The sequence below is a fragment of the Pipistrellus kuhlii genome, unplaced genomic scaffold (assembly GCF_014108245.1).
Source record: "Pipistrellus kuhlii isolate mPipKuh1 unplaced genomic scaffold, mPipKuh1.p scaffold_m20_p_12, whole genome shotgun sequence".
In the NCBI taxonomy this organism is placed as follows: Eukaryota; Metazoa; Chordata; class Mammalia; order Chiroptera; family Vespertilionidae; genus Pipistrellus; species Pipistrellus kuhlii.
Window position 1 is genome coordinate 161,612 of NW_023425427.1, and position 22,639 is coordinate 184,250.

At 44.0% G+C, this 22,639-nt stretch overlaps 1 protein-coding gene and 1 non-coding gene across 2 annotated transcripts; both read left to right on the plus strand.

Annotated features, from left to right (window-relative positions):
* The first annotated feature begins 6,168 nt into the window (after positions 1 to 6,168).
* ATP6V1G1 (ATPase H+ transporting V1 subunit G1) lies at positions 6,169 to 15,424 on the plus strand. The gene is made up of 3 exons (XM_036432790.2): positions 6,169 to 6,340; positions 11,210 to 11,310; positions 14,593 to 15,424. The coding sequence occupies exons 1-3, from the start codon at positions 6,259 to 6,261 to the stop codon at positions 14,764 to 14,766; spliced, it is 357 nt and encodes a 118-aa protein (XP_036288683.1). The 5' UTR covers positions 6,169 to 6,258; the 3' UTR covers positions 14,767 to 15,424.
* LOC118716784 lies at positions 11,971 to 12,106 on the plus strand. Its single transcript, XR_004987248.1, has one exon. It is a non-coding gene; the product is annotated as a small nucleolar RNA SNORA58 (small nucleolar RNA).
* Positions 15,425 to 22,639: the final 7,215 nt, after the last annotated feature.

The window sequence follows — 22,639 nt, forward strand, 5'->3', positions numbered from 1 at the left end:
TGGTCATTGTGCTACCGCAGCAGGAGCGCCACTCAGCTGACCAACAGGCACCAGATGCTGGGCTCATGGCTGGTGAGTGCAGCCTCGCTACGTAGACACTCCCCCTGTACGTCCCTCTCTTATTTGAATCAGGACCAGGATTGGGATCCACTTCAGGACTGACTGGGTGTCAGCCTGTGGCTGTTTCTCAGTCATGGGCGTGCCAGTATAGCCCTAAGTTGGGTTGATCTCCCCAGTATGTTATTTGATTTTTAAGATTTATTATTCTGCTTTTCAAAATTGTCCAAAAAGTAATGAACAACCATTTATCCATCCAATACACACATATTGTATGCCAATTGTTTGTCAGGCTCTGTGCCAGCACGAGGATTAGAAGAGGGAAAAAAGCCCAAATCTCTGCCCTCTAAGAGATCACATAGTTTAGTGGAGAACATACATTTTTTTTTTATAGTGCCTTTAATATAGTGTAACAGTTGTTATAGTCAAAGGAAGTCCTGAGAACCTTGAGAACAGAGTGAGGTCATCCTAACATAGTTGTGAAAGGAGTTGGGAGATGAAGGAAGGCTTCATGGAGGTGTGACATTAAAGTCTCCTCTCAAACAAGAGCAACGAGGACATTCTAGGAAGAGGCAAGAGTATAGGCAAAGATCCCAAAGCATCAAAGAGGCTCAATCTTTTCAGAGATTCCAAATAATTCAGAGTGACTAAAGTATATGATACAACGCTTGAGGAGGAGACTCATTCAAGGAGGGAGATTCAACAGCAGCAAAGCTGGACAAGCAGGCAAGGGCCAAATGATAAAGGTCCCAGGATTTCAGGATGAGGAGCTGAAATGTCACACTGGGGACCATGACTGGGTTTTGGGCTGGGAAGGGGCTGGATTACAGTTAGGTATCCATGTTAAGGCACAGACCAGAAGCAAGAGGCCAGTTAGCTGGGAAAATGAACTAAACCAGTGGTCGGCAAACTCATTAATCAACAGAACCAAATATCAACAGTACAATGATTGAAATTCCTTTTGAGGGCCACATTTTTTAAACTTAAACTTCTTCTAACACCACTTCTTCAAAATAGACTCACACAGGCCGTGGTATTTTGTGGAAGAGGGGCCAAAGAGCCACATGTGACTCATGAGCCGCTGTTTGCCAAACTAAAACCAAGAAGGAAACTTCGTTTCTAAGAGGGCAGACAACCCTTCCATCTTCTCTGGGAGATTCTGGGATAAACTGGCGAAACTCCTCTTTGCATGCATCATCCTTTCCTGGAAAGATTAGCTGCTTTTGTTGATAACCTGGAATCAGGTTCAAGATTCTGTTTCCCAGTTCAGCCTTGGCTGGCCAGCGAAGTTGCAACCCTGGTTCCTGGGATTGCACATCCTGAAAGGGCCTGGCCAAGACGGAAGCCCCCACAGAGGAAAGCAGAACCAGAGACCTGAGAAAGCATCCTTCTGACATTGAGTCAGATATAACTCTCAGTGCTTCTGTCACACGAGTACATTTTCTTTTTTATTTAACCACTGAAGATTGCCACTGTAACTAAACATTTCCAGCCAACATCTTTTTATCCCCCAGGCAACCACCGCCCAGCTGCTTCTGAACCCTCCCTCCCTTTCCAGACTGGATCTCAGCTGCCTGCTATCTGCACACAGGTCCTCCATCCTCCATCGAAGAATGCAAATTTCAGAAACCAATAGCGCCAAAGGCAAGTCTGAGAGGAGCGAGCCAAGTTGGAGAATGAATTCCTGCTCACTGTGTGAGCCGTTCTGTGGTTATTTGAAACCCCATTCAGTGCTTTCCCCCAGTAATAATGAGGGCACTGTTCTCAGTATTGTGACTGTCACCAGCCAAATGGTAGCGATATTTCCGCTGGGGATCTTGTTAGACTTGTGGCTCTGAAAATGATGCCTGGAAGCGCAGGGCAACGGATGGGTGTGCACTGACTGCGCTGAAGGCCAGGCCCGCTGCCCTTGAGCACTGCCGAGGTCTGGCCCTATTTCTTTCAGAAAGCCTGGCTTCAGAAGGCTCTTCTCTCCCTGTGGAGTGGAGGCTGCCTCCTGGAATTAACATGTGCAACCATGTGGGCAGGGGAGCTGCTGGGAAGGAAGTGGTAAGCAGCACACTGGGCTGGCTCAAATTTTGGTTGGATCTCCAACGTCTCCTGCTTCAGAATTTCCTCTCTTTTTTTAAATTTTATTTTATAATAAGCATCCCTTTATTAGCTGATGCCATTACAAAAACCGATTACATTAGCAACAGAAAGTGTTTTCTTGAGTGGAAATTTTTGAAAGTCTAGATTCCTGTCCCCATGCCTTGCAAGAGTTAGAGTCAGTAGGTCCTGACCTTTACAAAGCTCTCCGATTCTAAAGGGCAGCTGTGTTGGAGAAGCATAGGTATGAGATAACCAGAGGCCAGGGTCCTTGTCATTTCTCTCACGGGGGCTCCCCGTTAGTCCCCCAAGGCGCCTCTCCTCTTGGCCTCCAAAGTCCCTCACTGGAACCCTCTGCCTCCGTGGACTGCCCAGGGTTGCCTTTGTGTGACCAGAGGCTGCTGGAAGCAACAGTAAAAAAGCAATGATGTTGTGCAACCCTATCACTTCCCATTTAAGGAAACCATTCAAGAATCAGAGAGGCCAAATAGGTTTCCCGGGATCACACAGCAAGTCCAGGGCTTAACCAGGCTACAAGCCAGGGAGACCGGCCTGTGAAAACTCCCCTGGTCCTGGTCTTGCACCCTCTCCATCTAGCCCATTCAGCCTCCTAAACCAGACTCTTCATCCTGGTAAGAGGGAATGGCTGCCCGCTAAGGGAGGGCAGGGCTTCTCTCAGTTCCCCTATATACAAGCTTTCAGCTATGCGGAGGCTGCTTAGAATGGAACAGGTAGCTCACCAGGCTCCACCATCTATAGGTAAACTGCCTCTCCCTCTCGCAGCATGGGGTGACCCTGGATGGTTGGGTATCCACTCTACCTCTCCCAGCTCCTTCTTCTTTCTGTCCCAGGCCCCCAGCATTCCATATACCCCACACCAGTCACGCAGGCTAGTGTGTCGGCAACAGTGAGTGATGGAGCCCACAGACCATTGCTCAGGGGAGGGTGGTGCTGAGTCACTATGAGAGGCTCTTTCCAGGCTGCGCTGGGAGACAGAATAATAACACCCTTTAGACTGGCCTCTTAAAAATAGAACCCATGATTTCTACCCCCATGGGAGAAGTCTTGAGAATAGGCTGCCTTGGTTGCTTCACCCAATTAGGTTGCAATTCATTGTAGGGTGCTGGCTCCTGATTTGCCAAGGGGTAATTGGAGAGTGTTGTGCCAGGCCATTTTTCCCCCCCAGTGTAAGCAACTGAACACTTATTGAGCACCTGCTGTGTACCAAGCCCAGCAGGGTGACCTGACGTCCCGCTTTTGGCGGGACAGTCCTGATTTTTAACAATTTGTCCCTCGACCCATGGCGTTTTAAAAAAGTCCCAATTTTTGGAAAGATTGTTTTTAAATCTTTTGGACTTTTTTAAAATGCCGCGGGACAAATTGTTAAAAATTGGGACTATTCCACCAAAAGCGGGACGCCTGGTCACCTTAAGCAAAGGGCTTTACATATTTAATCTCTTAAACAAAGGAGTTTGCTCTCCTGGCTCCTGGCTCTCTTGGTTCAAGCTCTCATGCTCCTGCATTCGCCCACATGGCCCACAGCCATCTAGATCCCACATAGAGTGGACTAATGGACTGCAACTAGCCTGATGCTGTCAGGACTCAATTACAACATGGAACAGATACTCTGGACACTGGCTTTGCCTCTGGCTCTGCTGAAGCTCAGTTGTACTGGGTTAAGGAAAATGGGGCTTTGGAAACCCAGGGATGTAATTCCATGCAAATAAAAATCACCAATCCTCCCATGCAAGTCTCAGAAAAATCTTTTTCTCAAGCTATTGTAAGGCCCTGACCCCCAGCACTCAGTGAGGAAAGGGATCCCCCACTTCCACTATCACCAATAAATTTTATGTAACCCCCTTATGACTTCCCTTTTGGTTCTGATATAAAAATAAGTGGTAACACTGCCATTTTTCTGGAGCATTTTGTCAAACTGTTGAGATTTTGTTTCCTGGCAATGGTCATCAGTGTGATTCAAATAAACTCATAAAAATTCTTACAGGTTTGGGTGTTTTGTACATCGACATACTATATTGTCCACCCTTTAAAGCAGTGGTTCTCAACCTTTCTAATGCTGGGACCTTTTAATACAGTTCCTCATGTTGTGGTGACCCCCAACAATAAAATTATTTTCGTTGCTACTTCATAACTGTAATTTTGCTACTGTTAATGAATCGTAATGTAAATATCTGTGTTTTCCGATGGTCTTAGGCTCTACAGCAGCAGTTCTCACCTGTGGATTGTGACATTCTCTGGTGTACTATAGTACTAGTGATTATTCTTTTGTGCATGTGTTTTATTTTTATTTTTCAATTCAGTTTACTTTCAATGTTATTTTGTATTGGTTCCAGGTGTACAGCATAGACAATCATATACTTTACAAAGTGTTTTTCCCTGATATTTCCAGTACTCACCTGACACCATACACACTTATCATGATATTGTTGACTATATTCCCTATGCTGTGCTTTACACCCCATGACTATTTTGTAACTGCCAATGTGGACTTTTTAGTCCTTTCACCTAATTCCTCAAACCCCTCCCCTCTCACAACCATCAATTTGCTCTCGGTGTCTATAAATCTGAATGTTTAAATTTTGTTTGTTCGTTAATTTTGTTCTTTAGATTCCACATATAAGTGAAATCATAGATCATTATCTATCTTAATCTTCATCCCATCCTTAGAGGTGTATATTACTCTCCATTGATGGATTTAGTAAATTAGGTTTTCCTAGAACACACAAAATGACATCATCCCAAAAACCATTGATTAGACATAAAATTCCCAGCTTGTTCTTATATCAGGAAAGGATAGTGTAACAGAACAGAAACTTCATTTCTTTAAATGACTTGTTTTCCTTTTGATTCAAACTGGCCTCATCCAACATCCAGATTCACCTGCAGCCCTGGCAATTAAGAGGAGTGTGACTTTGGGAAGTTAACCTCTCTGAGCTTCAGTTCCGTAAGGATGGATTTAAGATTGACAACACTACTTCCAAGTTGCTGTCAGGAGTAAGCTGTGTTTAAAACTGCCTTTCATATTGTAAATCAACCATTGGCTTCGTCTCTATTCCTGGTAGGAATGGCTCTGTACCAAGTTGCCCCCTCCCCCAATCCATGCATGCGGCCCCTCTTCTCCTGATCACCCTAGGTCGTCCACCCCTTTCTCTCCCCCCTCCCCGCCCCCAACACACACACAGCTCTATCCCCAACTGTTATTTTCTGGCTAACTTCTCATTCTTCTGGTTTCACTTTAAATGCTACTTCCTTGGGGGGCCTTCACAGATAGGGCCACCCCCCCACCTTATTCCTTCTTAAAGCAACCTGCGTTTTTCCTTCAGTGTTTATCAGCTTGTAATTTTAATGATTGGTGTTTTTGTTTGTTTTTGTCCCTAAACTGTGCGCCCCATCTTGTCTTGCTCTCGCTGTATCCTCCGCACCAGTGCCCTAGGATCACAGCAGGCATTCACGAAATAACGGAAAAACAGTTCAATCCTTTCCTGAACTCGGGTTCAGAAAAGGAAAATGTCCTCCCCAAATCACAGAGCATATCAGTGGCAGACTTGAGTCCAAGTCTCCCTTCCTTTTCCCAGTCCAGGCTCCTTCCAGAGCCTGGCAAGCATTTTCCTAATCTCCCCCATAACATAGCTGCCCCAAAGAAAAGTTCCAGAAAGGGGGAGGGAGGATAGAGCGGTGTGCAGAGCAGAGTAAAATCACTTGGCTTGGCCCCTCCTCGCTGGACCTTAACGTGGACACTCGATCCGTGTAAAGAGGGATCATGGCGATAACGACGTGGCATGGCGGCGACAGTGAACCCACCAGCTAAGGGAGAGACACAATAGATAGAGGAGCGGACGGTGGGACCGGAAGAAGCCAAGGCAAAGCCCGCGCGGGAGGAGTCCAGACGCTCCTCTCTCCCCACCTCCGCCCGCCCCCTCCCTCTCAGTCACTGGACACCACGGGCAGTCAGCTGACCCGGCGACACGGAGGTCACGTGACGGCGGGCTGGGGCGCGGGCGTCAGGCGCAGGCGCAGATCTCGGGCGGTTGGGTCAGCTGACCTGCGGGGCGAGGGAGCAGCTAGGCCGCTTTGCTCTCGGGGGTCGCCGCCGCCATGGCCAGCCAGTCGCAGGGCATCCAGCAGCTGCTGCAGGCCGAGAAGCGGGCTGCCGAGAAGGTGTCCGAGGCCCGCAAGCGTGAGTTCCGGGGCGGGATGGGGCTGCCGGGCGGGGTGCGGGGCCCGGCAGGGCGGCCCGGCCCGGCCGCGGGAGGTGGCCGGTGGCGAGGCCCGAAACACTGCGGGGCCGAGGGGTGGTTCCAGTCGCGGAAGCTGTGCGACTCTTAGCCCTGGATCTGAGGCTCCGGAAGGCTTGGGGGGGGGGGGCGACTGGAAGTTGCCTTGTGGGGTAACTGATCGGGCGCGGAGACATAACAATGGGTGGGAGTCCTTCTTGGTGTCTGGAGCCGTGTAAAATGGGTTATTCAGACGGAATTCATTGTCTTTCCCCCTCCCGCCTGCTCCTCTGCGGTGCCCCATCTCAGTGAAGGGAGCCACCGTTTGCACAGTGGCTCTTAGTCACATCTTCGTTCGCCACCTTCATACCAGGTCCATACCGCCACCATCTTAGTCCAGGCCCTCGGGTTCTCTGAGGCTCCCATAGCAGGCTAAATCCTTGAGTCCTTAATTGTTTTCAAAATGGGGCTGATAGGTGCCAAGCCCGGTGCCGGATGTACCTATCCATGGCTTTCATCATCATGGTATTTAGAATCCCAGGGAGGGAAGCGGGTGTTGGGTAGGTCAATTGCAGGCGAGGTGAGAGGACTCGAGTTGAGAAATGAGAGGTTGCTAAACAATTGAACAGGTAGACCTAGTCTGTATTCTAGACTGGTGAGTGGGAGAAGTTTCCTCTCCTGCAGTCCGTTCTCACTGCGATTCGTCATCCCTTTCCCACCGCCATGACGGGCAACAGATGTTTGGTGCCTGCAGAATAAAGCCCAAATGCCTTATTATTAATAGATGTTGGAGTCACTTAAGGATCAGTCTCTTGCTTTCTCCCCTAATATTATTAGTATGCTCCTCCAGATGATTAAGCCACTTCTTTGATGCCCCTGCGGCCTTTGCATAGCTGTTTGCTCTGCTTGCAAGAGGTTTCCTCGGTTTGTTCTCTAGCCCTAAATCTTCCTTCAGATCTCAAAATGGAGGCAGCTAGCCTTCCCTGGCTTGACCTCCTTTCAGATTAGGTAGGCTAGGAGTCCTTCCCAGGTGCAGTAACCTGTGTCTTCCATCACTCAGTCAAAAACTGGAGATCAGGGACTGTAGTTTATCTATTCAGTTTCCCATTTGGTGAGAGATATTTCCATCCCAAGTTTACCAATGGGGAAAATGAGGCTCAGAGAGAAATGACTTGACCATATCCTGGGAAGCAGCATAACTGAGGTGTAGAGGTCTTCATTCTTGTGGAAGGATAAAATACCAAGAAATAGTTGCTTTAGTAATTCTTTGGTATTTCTCCTAGTATAAGACTTACACTCTTAAATCCAAGTACACGGCTCTTGTACTTACAATTAGGGTTATGTGATACTCTGTGTTTCATAGGGAACGTTTCTTTGAGGGAACTGGGGATGGGCCTTTTAATCTTGCTCTGATGACTGGAAAGTTCTGTGTTCTTCACAGAATATTTCTGATTATGTCCTTGATACAGTATTTCCAGAATGACATTCCACAATGAGTCATGTGATGGCTCATCAGTAACAAGTTGTATATGTTCAGAAGCATATAGACTACTAGAGGCTAGATGCATGAAATTCAGAATCCCAGTAAGTTGCAGTGGCTTGCCTTGGACCTCACAGCCCCGGCTTAGTCCAGAAGGTCGTCCTTTTATTATTATAGATTTTGGGCAAGTGCAGGAACAAGTATTTGGAATATGGTAAGAATAATGCTGAGTGCCTTGGAGAAATGGGTCATGTTTTTCACCTTATTTTTATTTTTAAAAATGTTTTCTTTATTACTTCAGAGAGGAAGGAAGAGGGAGAGATAGAAACATCAATGATAAAAGAATTATTGATCAGCTGCCCCCTACACACTCCCTACTGGGAATCGATCACAAAACCTGGGCATGTGCCCTGGCCTGGTTTTTTTTTTTTTTTTTTTTTTGTATTTTTATTCTTAATATATTTTTATTGATATCAGAGAGGAATGTGGAGGGAGAAATAGAAACATCAATGACGATAGAGAATCACTGATCAGCTGCCTCCTTCACTCCCCAACTGGGCATCGAGCCCACAACCCAGGCATGCACCCCTGAATGGAAATGAACCCGGGGACCCTTCACTCCACAGGCCAATGCTACATCCATTGAGCCAAACCGACTAGGGCTGGCCTCCTGGCTCACAGGTTGATGCTCAACCACTGAACTACATTGTCTGGGCAATCTCAGATTTTGTGATTATTAGGAACAGAGTATTGAGAAGAACTAAAATTTGAAATTTATTGCCTGCCTTGATCTGTAATTATAATTGGGAAGAGGCAATACATGATGTGGTAAAACAATCCAACCCAAATTTTCATGAAATTGTTGCTTTGAACCATCCTATATAATAAAGAGCTAATATGTAAATGGTCAGCACACCCTCACACCCTCTTGCCAGGGCCAGGGGACCTGAGGCTTTGTGCCCCCCCCCCCTCCCCATATACATTTTACTAATTTTCTTTAATCTCTGACACTTCTACCATATTTCCCTGAAAATAAGACCTAGCGCATGGAAAAATAAGACATCCCATGAAAATAAGATCTAGCGCATCTTTGGGAGCAAAAATTAAGACACTGTCTTATTTTTGGGGAAACGTATTATAGGAAAAGGGCAAATAGCAATATTAAAACATTTCCCCTATTAATTCCCTTTTAATGTGCATGGATTTCGTGCACTGGGCCGCTAGTAATATATATGTATTTTAAAAATTGTGTTTTGGTTTATTCCACTGAAATGAAACATAACACTGACTTCCATATATAAGGTTCACTAAAAGCAAGATTGAAAATAAATATAATTTCTGATTCAAATATTTTTAGTTTTCGGAGAAGCCTATCAAAATTGAACATTGAAGATGTTTGCTGATAGGCAGAGAATATATTAAGTGATTAATTCAGGGAGCGTGGGAGTTGGGAGTGATCAGGGGAGTGATATTGTGAAATTATGTAGAGCTACTGCATAATGTTTGGTGCATAAATGTTATTGTAGATGGTTGGTTTGGAAAAGATCTTTTCTCTGAAATAAGGCTTTGAATACACCTGCTGAGGAGGATAACATGTAGAGCACTGGGTACAGGTTGGTTGAGCAGAGGACAGCAGTAGGCCCTAAGCTGTACTGAAATAAACATACATGCAGAAGTAGTCTTAGGGTGCTCAGAGAGAGAGCTGTTGGTTGTTTCGGACTGCCCCATTATGGGGTCATTAGATCCAAGTAATTTCTTAATTAGGAGATGGAAGGTTAAATTTCATTTCATTCACATGAGTTGAGTAAAATTTGGGCAATTGATATACAATGATGTATAATAAAGCTTAGTTTTAGATGCTTTTTTGCTCTTAAATAAATGTTCAAATTGTTTGATTAGGACCCCCCCGCCCCCTCCTGCTTGGGTATCTGAAAAGTTAGTGAATAGAGCATTACAGTAACTACCGTATTTTTCGGACCATAAGACGCTCCAGACCATAAGACGCACCAGTTTTTAGAGAAGGGAAATGAAGAAAAAAAGATTCTGAAACAAATAGTGTCCTAAAATATTTTATGTGCATTAAAACCCAACATCACAGTCATAAACACATGTAATCAACCCTGTAAAGTAAACAGCAGCATTTAGAACCATTTTAGAGCCGGGCAAGCACACAGAGACCACACAGAGCCAGACAAGTAAAAAAACTTTTTTTTTAAAGTATATGTGTAGGCTATATTTGGACCATAAGACGCAGGGACTTTCCCCCCCCACTTCTGGGGGGAAAAAGTGCGTCTTATAGTCCGAAAAATACGAAGTGCGTCTTATAGTCCGAAAAATACGGTATTGGTTGGTTTGGGGGTCTATTTTTATACAAACTTGGTTAGAACCTAGAGAATTTCCTCATCTGTGTATTAAACTAGACCCTTCTAGAAACCAGACTGAAAGGGTTAAAGAGAATAAAACTGGGCAGAGAAAAACTCACTGTGCTTAGCAGTTATCTTGCAGAAAGCTTGCAGCCCTGAACACCACATAGCTCAGATAACCAGAAGACACCTGGCGGTGGGAGGAACGAAGGACCAGGCCCTTACGTCAGCCAGCCCAACTGCTTGCAGCCAGCAATAGCTGATAAAAGTCTTCCCTTTCCTACACTCTCCACTGACTCTTCTTTGTCGATTCAGCCCTTCTGCAATAAGAGCTTTTTGATCATTATAGCCTCATGTTATAGGTGCACGGCCCACTCGGAATCTTTCTCAGACCACCTATCTCTCCCCGCCTCTCAGATGCTGTGCAGTCTTACTGTCCAGTGCTCTCAGTGGAGAATGCCTTCCCAGTACCACTTTTGTTGCTTAGATCCTGTGCCCGGGCATCAGTTTCCAACGTGACATCATCTGTTTCATTTAGTTAGGTTTTGAGAGCCTGGAGGGCAGGGGAGGAGAGGTTGCTGTCTCTTGGGAGCATGAGTCGCCTTGCTAAGCTTCTAAAGAAAAGCTCCAATCGTAATCAACAGCATCATTAGGTGTTTACTTCTTGGGAAGAGGAAGAGCTCCTTAGATGGCTAATGCCACCTATTTGATGTTGGTTCTTAGTTGAGGTTGGGAGAATATTCTTACACGTTCCAAAAAGTTTTTTCATCATTTTTTACTGTCTGTAGTTACGGAAGGCAGTTGTTTTTCTAGTTAAATAAAGCCTGTAGGAGGGAGGAACCTGTACTATTAGTTAGCCCTGAATTCCCCCTCTTCCCTGCATGTCTCTTGAGACTATCTTGAAACTTTTTTTGTTTACCATCTCAGTCTCTGCTTCCTTCTCTTGTCTTTTAACCACTTCCTGATGTAGCTCTTTCTTTTGAAAACAGGAAAGAACCGGAGGCTGAAGCAGGCCAAAGAGGAGGCTCAGGCTGAAATTGAACAGTACCGCCTGCAGAGGGAGAAGGAGTTCAAGGCCAAGGAAGCTGCGGTGGGCCCCATTTATTTTCATTACTGCTTTGCTTTCTTTAGTCTTCCCTCTCCTCCCCTTCCCTCTAAGCTCTCAAAGTACCCAGCATAGCTTGGTAATTCTCATTCTGGTTGGGTTTTAAAATTTTGGTTGTTGAATGTTTTATTGAATGCTTAGGCTGAATCTCTTAGGGTGACCAATTTTCAACTAATAGTGAGTCCAAGTATTCACTTATTCATTCATTTAATAAGTATGTTGAGCAGTTAACATGTGACAGGTCCTGTGCAAATGCCAAGGGCTGAGCTGTGAACAGAAATAGACATGGTCCTTGCCTTTATGGAGCCTAGCTATGGGCTGGTGGTCAAGGACACTCAATGAAATGCCAGTCACAGGAACTGCAGCTTGAACAGTGCGGTGGCAGAGACACACATATCTTCCAGAGCCTCACGTTAGTGTAAGGGCACCTACCAGCTAGAGGCTAGATGACCACGCGTAAGATGTATACAGTCATAGTACAAAAACACATCACAGAGAGTACAAGGGAAGCAAGGAAAATTCTGGAAAAGGGAAAGGATGGAGGAGGGCTTCACAGAGAAAAGAAATTCTATTAGGACTCTTGGATGTAGGTAACAGAAAACAATTTCAACAATTTTAAACAAAATGGAATTAATTAAAAACCTCAAGCATACCCGTAGACCTTGTCTGACTGTGCTCATGGCCAGGCAGGGGGGACAGTGTATGCAAGAGTAATTTGGAGTTTGTGCCAGCTCTAGCCAGCCTACTCAGTGGCTGGATAAGTTGCATTACTTCGACATTTAAAAAACCCCACACAAACACCCACAAAAAAACAATAACAACCCAGATAAAAGGCTAACTTGATATTGATCCGAAGTTTAAATAATGGTTTGAGGACTCTAATTTCATCGCTCCACTGTGCCTTTGGCTTTGTGGGCTTCATTCTCAAGTTCTACATGGTGGCCTCTGCTAGTTGCAGGTGCACTTAGCAGTAAGTAGCAAAAGTTTCATTCATCTTTGCATTGGGTGATGATAGTGTTATTAAAACTTAAAATATTTCTGACTCTTAAACTGGGGCAGATTGTATACTGTCAGAGTGCCCACAGAAGAGTGTAGAAATACTCTTGTTAGGACAGCCATCTCATTTTTACATCGCTGTTCTAATTGTTTCTAGAGGCAGTATCGGTTTTGTACACAGTGTTCCAGTGTAACTTCGGTTTTGAGTACTGGGACTTGGCATATAGTTTATATTCACAGAATAGAGCTGGTGTGTGTGTGTGTGTCCCCGCCATTCCTCCAGTAGGGGTTATGGACTTTTCCCCCATCCCCCCAGTAGGGGTATTGGACTTTTTAAAAATATGACGTAGCAACTGAGCTAACCATTATGAAATGCTTCAAGGTATCCCTATACTATGAACAGTTGTAGTATAGGGTAAAAAGCCCTAGGGCTGAATCTTAGTGTGTTCACCCTGACTTTGAGCCTTGGTTTCCTCATCTGCAGAAAGGGGAGTGATAGCCTCCTCATAGGTTACGGAGGATCAGATAACATCTGAGAGAATGCTTTGTAAATTCGCTTGTGTTATACAGATAGAAAGGGATATAGCTGTTAATATATGTAGTGAGGTGAGAATAGGAGACACAAAGGGTCAGACACAAAAAAGTTATGTCTTCAGGAACCTGATAGATCACTCTTTAATAACGCAGGTACAGCAGATAACAAAAGCCAGCCATACTGTGAAGGCAGTAGAAGATAAGAGAAATGTTAGCAATCAATGTTCGTTAAATTGTGAATAGTGACGGAAGGGGTAATATAGCCATACAGTAAAATATTTTAGCAAATGGGGCAACAATGAGAAGTTAGTTTCTCTTCAACCCAGACCTATAGTCCTCAGAGAGAGTCGCTGTTAAAAGTATCTTATATGTTCTAGAATATTTATTTATTTATTTATTTTTAAATATATTTTATTGATTTTGTACAGAGAGGAAGGGAGAGAGATAGAGAGTTAGAAACATCGATGAGAGAGAGTCATTGATCAGCTGCCTCTTGCACACCCCCTACCGGGGATGCGCCCGCAACCAAGGTACATGCCCTTGACCGGAATCGAACTTGGGTCCCTTCAGTCCCCAAGCCAACGCTCTATCCATTGAGCCAAACCGGTCCCGGCATGTTCTAGAATATTTATATTAGAAAGAATAGATGTTATGTATTCATAATATCGGTGAATCTATTGGTAAACTTAAGAGCGAAAACATTAGCCCTCTCGCTTTGGCTCAGTGGTTAAGCGTCAGCCCGTTATCTGAAGCGTTGAGGGTTTGATTCCTAGTCAGGGGCACATGCCTTGGTTGCAGGCTTGATCCCCAACTCTGGTCAGGGCTCATGTGGGAGGGAGGCAACGAATCAATGTGTCTCTCTCACATTGGTGTTTCTTTCTCCCCCTTTTTCATCCTTCTATTCTCTCTAAAAGTCAATGGAAAAATATCCTCAAGTGAGGATTAAAAACAACAACAAAAAAACATTAGTAATAGTGAAACGCTGTATATTCTTCCTAAATTGTGTCCCCGTTGTGTTTTTGTGTTTATTTTTTAGAGGTTTTTTGTTTTGTTTTGTTTTGTTTTAATATATTGATTTTAGAGAAAGGAAGGGAGAGAAGAAACATTGATTTGTTGTTCCACTTATTTATGCATTTGGTTGATTCGTGTATATGCCCTGACCAGGGATCAACCCTCAACCTTGGAGTATTGGGACGAAGATGCTTTAATCAACTGAGCTACGTGGCCAGGGCCAAAAGCTTTTTAAGAAAAACACACACAAAAAAACACTTATGTCCCCCATTTAAAATCACACGAGGAAACTTCCTTACCAGCTACATGGATACCACTCTGTATCTTGCCTTTTTCCCCTTAAACTGCCAGGTTTTACAGGTCACTCTTAAATGGCTGAAGAGTATGCGTTGGTGTAGATACACCATCATTTGATCAACTAGGCTTCAGTCCTTGGGCCTTTAGATTATTCCAGTGTTAGGCTGCACATTAGACTCTAGAGAGATGGGACTATATCATCCTCTGGGGTCCTTTCCTAGCAGCGGAGATGCTGTGCAGTTTGCTTCTGATAGATGTTGTAAGGTTGACCACCAAGTAGTAATTGCATCAGGTTTTGCTCCCATTAACTCTGCGAATGCCAACTTCCTGCATGCTCTTCAACCAGGAGGCTCCATTGCCTGATGCTGATTGTTTACATTCACTATTGCGACTGAGTTACCAATGTGGTGTCCTTACTCCTCCACTCAGGCTCTGGGATCCCACGGCAGTTGCAGCACTGAAATGGAGAAGGAAACCCAGGAGAAGATGCACATCCTCCAGACCTACTTCCAGCAGAACAGGGATGAAGTCCTGGACAACCTCTTGGCCTTTGTCTGTGACATCCGGCCAGAAATCCATGAAAACTACCGCATAAGTGGATAGGGAAGAAGAAGGAAGCACCTGTTCTATGGGTTGGCATTTTATATGTCTCCATGGAATATGAAGCTTTTGCAGAGCTTGAGTTAGAATCTTGTGAAAAGGCATTAAATTATTTCTGTATACTGTATAGTAGGTCCTTTTGCTTTTGGGAGAACAGCAAATCTAGTTTCTTTCTATAAACTTAGCGTAGAGTTTATCCAAAGGTTTCACCTTTTTACCTCATATTTCTTAGAAAGTTAATGAGTGTACTTTGTCTTTTTCTATGCCTTTTAATTCAAGTAACATATAAATATATATAACAATACTGTTTCTTTGTTAGACATGGTAAGAAACACTTTTTTTTTGTTTTTTTGTTTTGTTTATTTTTCTTTTAAGAAAGAAAGGGATTAAATTAAATTTTTCCCTTAAGCTTTCTTGAAGGTCAGGGGCTTTATCTATGAAAAAGTAGTAAATAGTTGTTTGTAACGTGTGTAAAGCAGCAGCCAGCCTTAAAATACTAGTAGTCTTTTCTGGTGGAGGGTTAGAACAATGAATAGTGGTATACTTGTTTGGGCTGCTTTTAGTATTAATCCAAATTACTAGATGATAGAATTCAAGAACTTGTTACATGTTGTTTCTTGGTGTACTGATAATCATTTTAAAGTAAAGACTTTGTTGGGCATTTTCCTTCTCTGGTTCATCCTTTTTGATGATGCAGTGTGTGCTTTGACCCAGATGTTTTTCAGAATTTCCCTGAGGAAATTAGATCAGCATGTGTGCCACACACATTCCTGCATATACTTAGAAAATATTCTTGGTCTTCGTCTTGGCAAGAACGAAAGAATCACTTCTGCACTTATATTTCCTAATCCTCTTAACAACTTTATGTTATGAGATATGAGGCAGAGAGGTTAAAGGACCAGGTCACTGACATGTTATGCCAAGATTCGGATTGGCAGGCAGATGTAGTATCTGCTTTACCACCATGCATATGCTCAGAAGTGAGGGTATCATACACCTTTTATGTACCACACCCACAGATCCTTCGTCTCCCAAACCCTAGATTGATTGCTTCTCGGGCAATTTCATGTCCTGTCTAGAGAGAAAAAATACCCCAATGTTGCTCATTACAAGTACAGAAACTGACCATTCCACTGGGTACCACTGCTCAGACCCTCTCAAGTTCTTGAAAGAAGGCATAAAACGTGGCATCTACAAGTTCCCTAAGATTTACCACTTCCACTTTCTGGGTGGAAAAAAACCCTTGAGGTTCTGAAAGGTGAAGCAACTTGTCCGGCTGTGCAGTCAATCTCTGTATGCTTCTAGTGAGGGAGTCATTCTGTGTGGGGCACTATTTGTAAACCTGCAGCCCTGCCCGGTGACCCCACTTCCATGGGTGGGAAAGCTGAGGCCCAGAGGGGTTAGAGAATGTTCTAGTCTTGAGCAAAGGAGTGACAAAGCTGGACGGGAGTCCATCAGACCTGCTGGAAGGCTGCAAGAGGAAACTGACGGTGCTTTTTTTTTGGAATGTGGTGAGCAGGCACTCTGAAGCTAACTTGCATTTCTTGGCACATTTGTGGGAACAGTGATGGAGTGATGGTTCCAGAAGTCAAGGAAAGTTTGGTGGGAAGAATCTGTTGAATGAGTCTCGCATGCCCCAGGTTTTTTTGTTTTTTTTTTCACCTTTTCAATTTTCTCTCCTTCAAGCACAGTCTGGCAGATCTCAAGACTGTTTTTCTCCTGTCAACTGATCTCACATCATTTCAGTGGCTCTGAAATGACCGCAAAAGCTTCTGCACAGGCAGGCAGTTCAAGTCTTGCTCCCCCATTCCCACCCAGTCCCCTACGAGTAAGCAGGTCTTAGGCAGGAGAGGCATATTCATTATTGAAATATTAGGCCAGTGGTTGGAGAGAGGAAGCTGCCAGATCATGTCAACATCTATCTTCTATGGCCGTGTTCGGCAAACTGCAGCTCATGAGCCACATGTGGCACTTTGGCCCCTTGAGTGTGGCTCTTCCACACTCAAGGGGCCATGGCCTGGGCAAGTCTATTTTGAAGAAGTGGTGTTAGAAGAAGTTTAAGTTTACAAAATTTGGCACTCAAATTTCAATTTACTGTTGATATTTGGCTGTGTTGACTAATGAGTTTGCCGACCACCATTCTATGGCTTTTTTAAAAAAAACGGAAATAGCACTCACTAGCTCCTGGGTCAAGTATGAATTCAATGCCATAGCTCACAGTATTTGTGTGGATGATTGATGGGGATTGGTGGGCTGGGAAGGAACAGACAATATTCCCCTTCTCCCTTTTCTACTAGAAAAGAACTTAAAAGGGAAGAGTGGCCGAAACCGGTTTGGCTCAATGGATACAGCGTCGGCTTGGGGACTGAAAGGTCCCGGGTTCGATTCCGGTCAAGGGCATGTACCTTGGTTGCGGGCATATCCCCAGTAGGGGGTGTGCAAGAGGCAGCTGATCGATGACTCTCATCGATGTTTCTAACTCTCTATCTCTCTCCCTTCCTCTCTGTACAAAATCAATAAAATATATATTTAAAAAAAAAAAAAGGGGGGGAAGAGTGGCAGGGATTCGAGAACAGGTGGCAGCAGCTGAAGATAGGATTAGGAGAGAAGCTAGGCTGGCTGGTCTGAAAGCTTGATGGGGTTGTCTACAATTATCTCATAGAGTTTTTAAAGATAAAAAGACCCAAGAGTCTAGCTTTAGTTAGCCCGATTACCTTAAAAAAAAATACATACATACATACATATACACACACACACACACACACACACATATATACATATATATGTGTGTGTATATATATACACACATATATATGTATATATATGTGTGTGTGCATATATATATATATATATATATATTTTTTTTTTTCCCAGAGAGAAAGGGAGAGGGAGAGAGAGAATCATTGATTGACTGTGCTGCACACCCCACACTGGGGATTGAGCCTACAACCCAGATATGTGCCGTGACTAGGAATCAACCATGACCTAGTTCATAGGTCAGTGTTCAACCACTGAGCCAGCTGGCTGGCCAGGCCGATTACCTTTTTATTGACCTTTTCCCTCTCCCAACCAGAGGTGAGTGCTCCCTCATCAGATCCTGCCCCATCTTATTCCCTTTGTACCTGCCAGTGGCTCTTACCTTTCTGCACATAATGTAGAAATAGATTTCTGACTTTTCAGGGGAGTTGCTGGCCTCTGACAGGAATTCTTTATATATATATTTATTTACATATTTATATATATATATCTGTTTAAAAAATATGTTTTATTGACTTTTTACAGAGAGGAAGGGAGAAGGATAGTTAGAAACATCGATGAGAGAGAAACATCTATTAGTTGCCTCTTGTACATACTGGGGATGTGCCCGCAACCGAGTTACATGCTCTTGACCAGAATTGAACCTCGGACCCTTCAGTCCGTAGGCCAAACAACTATCCACTGAGCCAAACCGGTTACGGTGAGAGTTTCTTCTGGTTTTGACCTAGTTTCATGACAAACAGCACGTGACATGTCTTACTCCCTGCACATTTGTGACAAGGACAGCTGTGTGTTCAGTGCCAAGTTCTTGCATGTGTATCTTGTCATGGGGTGCTCTTAGCATAATGTGACTTTCAGGATTCGGAAATCAACTTAGAGCAGCCATTAGCAATGGAACATTCTTTTGGAAATGGACGTGCTTTTGGAAAAAAAAGTTTTCAAATAGCTCTAATTAGTGGTAAAGGCCAGATCTGAACCCAGGTCTATCTGACTTCCCAGCCTGAATCACTGTACAATTCAGTTCAGTTTGTTCAGGCCATGCTAACATTTTAAGCGATATGTTTCCAAAAGAGTTAGAAAGTCAGGGAATCTCTAATTGGCAGAACCATTCTGTAAAACAAGATCTCATTTTTTATCTCTTTTTATTTACTACCCAGAGCTTCTGAGGTTCTCCCGTGCCCGTCAGCTCCCACGCCTAAAGTTTCTGCCAGCCTGGGAAGAATTTCATTCCTTACTTCATCCAGGTTGCCAGACAGTTGGCAGATGGCCCCCAAACACTGGCCTGTAACCCTTATAAACACAACAGGACAGATGGTGCAACTGCTGAGTAAGGGTGGCTTTGCCTGGGGTTTGTGGTTATAGCCACGTGTTGCCTAATGATGGGGATACGTTCTGAGAAATCTGTCCTTAGGTGATTTCATTGTGCAAGAATCATAGTGTGCGCTTACACAAACATAGATGGAATAGCCTACTACACACCTGGGCTCCATTATAGACTTTTGGGACCACCCTCGTACATACAGTTATTATGGGGTTCATGACTATTTGAATTTAGCGGTAGTTGAGACCCTGATGATTTCATTCATAGCTATTGATTCAATAATTCAAGTGCATGAGGGGAGGGTGCTGGGGGACAGATACGAGCCTGGGCAGAAACAGTTCTATGCCCCATACGTTTATTCTCTTTTTGGGAAATGGGACATTGAACAATGAGCATGCCATGTGCTAGGTGTGGCTGTCTGTCAAGCAAGGGTCTAGGGTAGGGGTGTCGAACTCAATCAGAGAAGGGGCCAAAATCTAAAATCCAGCCTAAATCGCGGGCCGAATGGTTTACTGAACAGTCATAAACTGTCATTGTGATGGAAACGCGGCGGAGTGCAGTGATGACAGCGCGGTGCGGGCCACATTGCAAGGCCTGGCGGGACGGATTTGGCCCGCGGGCCTTGTGTTTGACACATGTGGTCTAGGGGATTGAGGGACTGGCCTGGGCCCAGGGCAGGAAAGGGCTCCCAGAAGAAGGGTCCTTTTAGCTAAGACCTAGAGTGTGTCATCAGGTGATGAGGTGGGGATGAAGTTTGGGGTTACCTTCCAGATGGCGAAGAATGGCAACCACTGAGAACAAGAAGTGAAAAAGAGCGTGGGGTGGGGGAGGAACTGAGAGATGTGCTGCAGTCTTGGAGTTTAGGGTTTTCAGAGGTGAAAGATTAGTACAGGGCAGGCTTGGGGTGGGGAGAGGCTTGGCCCCACCACATAGAGCCTTGTGAATCCATAGATAGCTTTACTGAGTCTGCGTTCCAGCGGACTTTACTAGGTAGTTCTCACCTTTTCCTGGATTTTATTTACCTTCCTCCATTCTACATGGAGCCCGCACTCCCTCATGCTATAGTGTCAGGCCTTGCAAAAGGCATGATGTCTTGCTGCCCAAGACCAGTAACTCTTTTACTGAGCACTTTGTAAGCACAGCATCATCTCATTTAATTCTTAAGGTTTTGCTCTTCTCCTCCTCCTCCTCCTCTTCCTCCTCCTCCTCCTCCTCCTCCTTCTTCTATCTTCTTCTTCTTTGCATTTCAATCCCTTTATTGAAATGTATATCCCTAAGTACTAAAACATAATGGTGGTTGGCTAGGTTACATCTGCAAACTCAGAATTAACATGGATGTAATTGAAATATTAATGTATCAGCCTTTTGGGAAAACTGAAAAGTTATCTATAAAAATATTGTTTACAAAAGTATGAGATATACTGTGGCTCTTTGGCTTATTTTCCAGTGCATATTTATCCATAACATGATGTCAACATTGGGCATCTTGGACAGACTCAGGCTACACATTTCTAACACTTCCAACACTGCAACTCTCCTTAGAGTCATTGACTTACTGAACACTAACTACCTCAGCGGCCTTATGATTATAAAGATGGGTATTTACTCAAGACCTTCTGTTGGCACAGTATGGAAAATGAGTGAAAGTATATTCCCTTCATTTTAAACAGAATTATAAATTAGAAGCTATGGCAGTTTTATAAAGACAGTCCTTAGTAAAAACTTCTGGAGTGTTAAATCAGCAAGTTTTCAGAGTGATGTTCATTTGAGTCATTAGTACAATAAAATGAATTTTCTCTATGTGACTATATTGAAGCAAATTTTGCGTAAAAACTTCTTTCCCTGGACACAAACATCACCTGTCTTGTAGAAAACATGTTAAAGATAATACTCCAAGATTAACAGGCATGTAGTTTTGCTTTATATAAAATATGAATGTAATTCCCATGTAGCAGCAATGAAGTCCACATCTCTGGATAATCTATTACTTGCATTATGGTGCTAAGAAACCATATTCACTGCCTAAACTAGTGACCCTTATAATGTCTTTAAAAAAAAAAAATATATATATATATATATATATTTTTTTTTTTTTTAATTTTTTTAGAGAGAGGAAGGGAGAGGGATAGAGAGCTAAAAACATCGATGAGAGAGAAACATCAACCAAATGCCCCCCCATGCACACACCCCCTCCCCCACTGGGGATATGCCCACAACCAATGTACATGCCCTTGACCGGAATCGAACCTGGGACCCTTGAGTCCGAAGACTGACACTCTATTCACTGAGCCAAACTCGTTTCGGCCCTTATAATGTCTTAAAAGTGCATTTGTGAAATACTGGTTTTGACGTAAACCTAATAATTTAAAAATTAAGTAGGTTTCCATTTTTAATACCTCCTCAATATACTGACCCAATGTTAAAAGTTGGATCAATGTTAGAAATGAAGATTCACAGTTTACCTTCCAGACTTTTCATTAACATTTCACATTATGGACTTGGCTTTGTTTGTATGCCTCGATGAATTCAAATTTAAGCCTAATTCCACTATAGCATAATGTTAATTAGGCAGTTTTCCCAAATCCGAGAACATCAGTGCTAATCTGATGTTTTGAGGCTTCACAGCTTAAATCCACTATAACATTGTGGAATCCATCCTCCCAGATTGTGGCGAAAGGCTTCAGAGAAGTTCCCATTGCTGTAATAATCCAATGAAGGAACAGTTTCAGGAATTGTTGGAGGGTGGGTTATTCTGTAGTATCTAGGCTTCAGTGGCCTTGCAGTTCGCCCAGAAACAATCCATTTCAACTTTCGAACATTTGGTTTGGAGCACTTGTTTGATGAATAGTCAGTTAAACACTTGGATACGAGCTCTTGCCAGAAGGTCCAATTGCTGCTATTTATCTTGGAATGCTCCTGAGGACATCCTACAACTTCTGTTAACCCTACACACTTGTGTGCGTGAATCTCCAATGCAATGATAGACAATGCCAACACAGAAGGCCTTACTTTAGAAAATAGGATCCTGCAGTTTGCTGGTATTCTTTTCCTTCTTACAAGTGAAGAAATGGAAGCTCAGAGAGGTGAACAGACCTGTACAAGTTCACATGCCCGTAAGTGGCAGAGCCTGGTCAGCCGGTTCCAAAGGCCCTCGTCTTTGAGTGGGACGAGCAGTGAGAATGCCCAGGAAAGAAACCTGGCAGAAAATATGATATCAGGCTTCATGGAGGTGGTAGGCCGTGCTGGAGAGGCAGGATTTGGATGGCTGGTGATCAGTTCCCATGTGTCAAAGGATCCCTTTTTTCCTCTCAATATTTTTAATGATTTTTAGAGAGGGAGAAAGAAATATCAATGGAGAGTAGAACATCAATTGATTGCTGTCTCCTGATACCAGGGATGGAGCCCACAACCTGGGCGTATACCCTGACTGGGACTCGAACCAGCAACCTTCTGGTGCGTGAGAGGATAATCAGCTGAGCCACTACTCCTCCAACTGATCCTCTTCAGGGCCAGAGGATCCCTCCCAATATCGCTCAGCAGTTATAAAAGCTCCAACATCCATGGGCTCTTGCTTCCATCCCCCTGGAATTGCATTTTGGCAAACTAAGTAAGGGTCTGGAATGTCTCTCTCAGTGCTGCCCAGTACAACGCCTGACACTTAGCAGGCACCCAACGTCAGGTTTCACTTGCCTAGGGAATTCGGACCCCTGGGCAGTACCTGCTGCTTAGTTCCTCAGTCACTGCTCACTGCCCCAGAGCACTCCGCCTGTGCCTCTGGCGGGTGTGCAGTCAACTACT